The sequence below is a fragment of the Capsicum annuum genome, chromosome 2 (assembly GCF_002878395.1).
Source record: "Capsicum annuum cultivar UCD-10X-F1 chromosome 2, UCD10Xv1.1, whole genome shotgun sequence".
NCBI lineage: Eukaryota > Viridiplantae > Streptophyta > Magnoliopsida > Solanales > Solanaceae > Capsicum > Capsicum annuum.
In genome coordinates this window covers 132,357,190-132,362,709 of record NC_061112.1, presented here as the reverse complement: position 1 = coordinate 132,362,709, position 5,520 = coordinate 132,357,190, and the positions used below count along the sequence as shown (strand labels likewise).

Sequence of the window (5,520 nt, the reverse complement as noted above, 5' to 3'; positions counted from 1 at the left end):
TTAGGGGTAAGGTTCATGTCCCCCTCTAACAAGCTTCTTGTTGATTAATAGCATGGTAGGGGTCAAGCCTAACCCTCCTCACCAAGGGCACCACAATTTGAGGTGATGGCTTATTAAAAAAAAAAAAAAAAATTCACAAATTTAAAATTCTAAATCCACCTTTATGAGAGCATCTCTTTGATGAGAAGAGAAACAAAAATCGAATAAAAACTATTGGTGATTTTGACTATATAAAAGAAAATTACAACTTTGACTATATAAAAGAAAATTACAACATGTGACAAAATCATCGGAGAAACATATTATATGGCTAAAGGAAGCATCGATCACACTTAACACGGCTAGAACTATAGCAAAGAAGAAAAAACCTTGTATGTAATAATTACTAATAAAAGTCAATTCCATACCAAACAATATCAACTCTCAGTCTGTAATTACAATTAATTAAAGCAGAACAATGACTAGCTAGTAATTGTCTTCTTTTTTTTTCCATTCAATGTACGATACCCATATTGAAGTCTGACTAATTCAGACTAGCATTGGAAAGTCCCACTAGAGTCAAGCGCTCGCTACGAAAGACAACTCCATACCCAAGGCTCGAATGCATATCAAGACCTTTGATTAATTAAGTATGAAGGAATACTTACCACTCCACTACAACTAATTCGGTGGTGATCAGTGGTGACCAGCTAGTATTCCTTCCATTCATCTTTACTTGATTACTTTCCTATTAGCACAGGGATTAAGAACCACAGTAAATGAGAGGGGTAATTTTATCATATTACCCTTTGAATATATATTTTTAATTTAATACTTTGGAAAATACATTGGATAATGAATCGTATTTGATGCTAAGGGTAAAATGGAAAGAAATAGATAAATTAGTTGGTTTTATAAACTGAACAAGTATTATTAAACATCTCCAAATAAAAAAGTGAACAAGTAAAGATGTACGGAGGGAGTAATTGTTAGTCTTCACCTTCCTATAAATAGAAGCAAAAATAGAAGCATTATCATCCCAAAGCCTTTGTTTCCTCCAATAGATCACATTTAGTTTCTTTCAATAATTAAGTCATCATGGCTTTTCGTTTGAGTCATTTGAGCCTTGTTCTAAGCCTTGTGGCACTTGCACTTGCAGGTGTTGCTATTTATAGAAACACCTATGAAGCCATGATGAATAATGGAGGACTCCTCCAAACTGTTTCTCCAGATATTGGTTTGTTGGAATCAGCAGCCAGTATATTAACGTTAAATAATAAGAATAATATTGGTGCAGAAAGAAAGTCAGCCAAATTGAATCAGCAATTAACACAGGAGTCATGCGTTTTCTCAGCTGTTAATGGAGTTGTGGACAGTGCCATTGATGCTGAAACACGCATGGGAGCTTCCCTCATTCGTCTCCACTTCCATGACTGCTTCGTCGATGTAATATATACTTTCCTTCACCCCTTTTACCTTCTCTTGCTCGATTAGATGGTAGTATTTGATTATGTATGAAATTTAAGAAATAGTATTTTCTTTTAAAAAAAAGTTTATAAAACTTAAACAAGTTATAGAGACTTGTATGACTATAAATCATTTAAATATAATAAAAATGAGAATTTTACAAGTTGAGTTGTCTAAAATATACTCCTTTTTCTATATTTAATTAATACATAGCAATTTAATTTTTTTACTTTTCATTTTATTTTTAATTAAATGATTTGCGGTTCATAAATATCTCATTCTTGTTTTAGATACAAGTCTTTCTTCTTCTTATCTTAAACACTTTGCCAAGTCAAACACTGTCATACAAAGAGTAGAAAAATATTATTTCTAGGACAAGTAAAAACAAAAATATGTTAATAGGGGAATGTAAATTCAATCTGGTTGGATGCTTCTTTATCACCCCCTCCCCTAATATTTAATACTCCCTCTATCTCATTATGTGTCCTCATGTTTTTTTTTTTTTTCATTTCAAAAAGAATGTTATCTTTTCTTATTTAATAGTTATTTAAAAATATAATTACACTTTTATCATTATTGATCTCATTTAACTAAAAAAACTAGTTGCACATTTTTTAATAAATGATAATTTGGTAGCGGTTAGAAGGGAAAGTGACTATGGACCGTAAAACTATTTCTGATGGTACGAACTCCTAAAATTTATTATACATGTACTAAAATCAGATCAAAACCAATCGTTTATCTTTTGGTCATTAATTAGTGTAGTAGTTGTGCAGTTACGTTGCATGGAACCATCTCCTTGGAATTTTACGTACGTTGCAGTAAATTGACAGGTTTTTAAAAGTCAAAACCAACCTAATTTTGAAAAGTCTATTCTGCCTTCTTACTTTTTTTTATCACCTTCACTTCTCTTTTTGTTATGCTTACCCCTTAAAAATTAATGCTTCCTGCTATCTGTAGTAGCTGATCATATATATAATAATTGACTAATTATAGCTGTATCTTTTTTATTTTTTATTTTTAAAAACAGGGTTGTGATGGAGGTATTCTTCTAGATGATATTCCTGGATCATTCCAGGGGGAACAAACCTCACCACCCAACGATAACTCAGCCAGAGGCTTCGAAGTCATTGCACAAGCTAAACAAAGTGTTGTAGATACATGCCCCAACATATCTGTATCTTGTGCTGACATCTTAGCTATTGCTGCTCGTGATTCTGTCGCTAAAGTAAGTCCATTATTCACTCCCTTTAGTACTCTATCAAGTTTTGTAAACTTACAAACATCTAACCGATCTCCAAATCTTGCTTGAATGGTAAGAACGGACATTTGATCTGACACAAAAGACAGCTTAGAAGGTGAGAATTGCCCAACTAGAGCAAGTTCTGATCCTCAGATCATCCACAGCCAAGCTCTCAAACTTGTGATGAACCGGAGCATGAATAATATAACATGGGGTGTAGCATTTGGTAAACTATAAAATGAGTTGAGTTTAGCTCTTATATATAATTTGACAAGGAAATTGTCTTTAATTTGTTAACTCAACCCCAAAATTTCTAGAAAATAGAATATAGTAACTAGTTAGAATTAACCGGTATAAATATAAGTTATCCATCATTTTTACCAGGTTAGCTCTTAACTAATGTTATCGTATATGACAGTTAGGAGGACAAACCTATTCGGTTGCACTAGGGAGAAGCGATGCAAGAACAGCCAACTTTACTGGTGCTTTACTTCAACTTCCAGGTCCATCCGACAACCTAACAGAACAAATACGAAAATTCAGCGACAAAAATTTCACTATCCGCGAAATGGTGGCGCTAGCCGGGGCACACACGGTGGGTTTCGCCAGGTGCGTCACCGTGTGCAACAGCAACAACGTTAACCCTGCTGCACAACTCCAATGCAACTGCTCTGCTACACAGACAGACTCCAATTTGCAACAATTGGATGCAACTCCTGCTGTTTTCGACAAAGTTTACTACGATGCGTTAAACAGCAACCAGGGGATAATGTTCTCGGATCAAGTGTTGACAGGGAACACAACAACTGCTGCTATTGTAACCACTTATAGCAATGATGTTAACGTTTTCTTGGGAGATTTTGCTGCTGCAATGATCAAGATGGGGAACTTGCCTCCTTCTGCGGGTGCTCAATTGGAAATTCGCGATGTTTGCAGCAGAGTCAATCCAAGTTCTGTGGCTTCTATGTGAAAATGGAACAAAATTGAAATTGGGAAAAATAAACCGAAGTGTTAACTATAAATTAGTTGCTTGATGTGTGTGTTTTTTCATAATAAAAGAATCACTGGCTCCAGAATACTGTTCTGGTAAATTTGTTTTGTAATTTGTGTTAGTATTTGTTTTCATCCTTTCAGTATTATGATCAGTTGATGCAATGTATATGTTCCAAAATATATGGATATTGTTGTCCTTGTGTGCTAGTGTTGGTTAGTTTTTTATTTTTTAGATCGAACTAGTTAAGGATCTGATTGGAGTAGTTCAATTAGGTAATATATTCCTTAGTATTAGAAATTAATAGTTTGAAAACAAAAAAAAGACTTTAGTAACCTAAAAATGAAACTAAGAATGGTTGAGGAAAAGATGATCGTTTTCAAGATACCACCGTAAGCCAAGTTCGTTAATGCACATTTTAAAAAAAAACATTTTCAGCTTTATTGAAACTCAAAATTAAAGTTCAAGTGACACGAAATTTCTCTTTAGGACAAAACCCACAATTCCACATTATAGCAAGCTTTATTGACATTTGTAAGGGTCACATGATTAAAATAATCAAAGGACTCTATTTATCGACTTTAAGTTCTTTAATTTCTACCACTTTATATGAAAAGTCTAGTCTATGAAAGGTCACTGATTTATTTATTTTCTAAAGCACTGGTATGAATTTAAGGGAACGTGAATTAAAAGGAAAACAGCTGAACATCAAAAGTAAAATAACTACATAGTACAATAAAGGGGACCAAAATTACATGAGGGCCTCATTGTTTTCGTTATCACATTATCTGTCTATCAGTACTAATTTGTCGAGAAGTAGTTACCTGTCATCTCATTTGCCTAGGCCAAAATAAGAAAATTCACTTTCAGTTTGACAACTTGAGTTTTACCATATATAGTTTGGGTGAAGATTTACCAAAGTAAACTGGGTACAAATAACGTGTATCCTTTGAGATGTTGATTTCCTTTTCTTCCTTAGTTTAACTCTTTCATGGGGGTCTTCCATATCACTTGGCTAAACACGGTTCAAGCTATAAAGAATATATGTCAATTTAAACTTGGATTAGTTGGCTTCCATACAAAAAATGATAACTAATTCGAACACGATGTGAGATTTCTTTTAATTTTGTCTCAAACATTATCCATAAGGACTTTGATCTAGTCTCCATTTTTTATATGTTACTTCTCTATTTTATAAAATCAATCACCACCAGTACTGATTCTTCTAATTAATTGATTCATGATATTGTTGTGCGTATGTATGGCTATATAGGTCATTTGAATAGGCCTACAAATTAACGGTGTGACAAATAACAATGATAATTGGATTCTGTAAACTTTAGCTAAGTCTAGGTGGTAAACCACTGTTAATGTGGCATGGAATTGAGGAAGAGAAAATCTGATTCAGATAAGGGTGTCAAACGGGAACCGGCCCACATAATTAAATCGGTCCGGTTTGACCCGGCTTGGTAAATCCAAAGGCTTTATGGGTCCGGGTCCAGTACGGTTGGGTTTTTGATTTGGGCCCAGTTAACCCAGTCCAGACCCAACCCGGTTTGGGCCCGCAGGTTAACCGGCCGGGCCCGGTTAAGTTTTTTTTTTTTTTTTTAAATTCAGAATTTCACAAACTGAAATTAAAAACTTAGTTTTAATACATTATTAATTTACTATCAAGTATTATTAATTTATTATATTAAGTAGCATATGTTTTATACTTTTATTTAAAGTAGTGTATATATTGAATGATATATATATATGTGTGTGTGTGTATATCTTCTAAATCTAAAGTAGTATATATTTAACATATACATGTGTATATGTTTTATAAATTAGTATATAA

The 5,520-nt window shown here is 33.5% G+C and overlaps 1 protein-coding gene across 1 annotated transcript; it reads left to right on the top strand.

Moving 5' to 3' along the window:
- The first annotated feature begins 890 nt into the window (after positions 1-890).
- On the top strand, positions 891-3,889 carry LOC107854094 (suberization-associated anionic peroxidase 2). Its single transcript, XM_016699086.2, has 3 exons — positions 891-1,425; positions 2,477-2,674; positions 3,108-3,889. The coding sequence occupies exons 1-3, from the start codon at positions 1,078-1,080 to the stop codon at positions 3,657-3,659; spliced, it is 1,098 nt and encodes a 365-aa protein (XP_016554572.2). The 5' UTR covers positions 891-1,077; the 3' UTR covers positions 3,660-3,889.
- Positions 3,890-5,520: the final 1,631 nt, after the last annotated feature.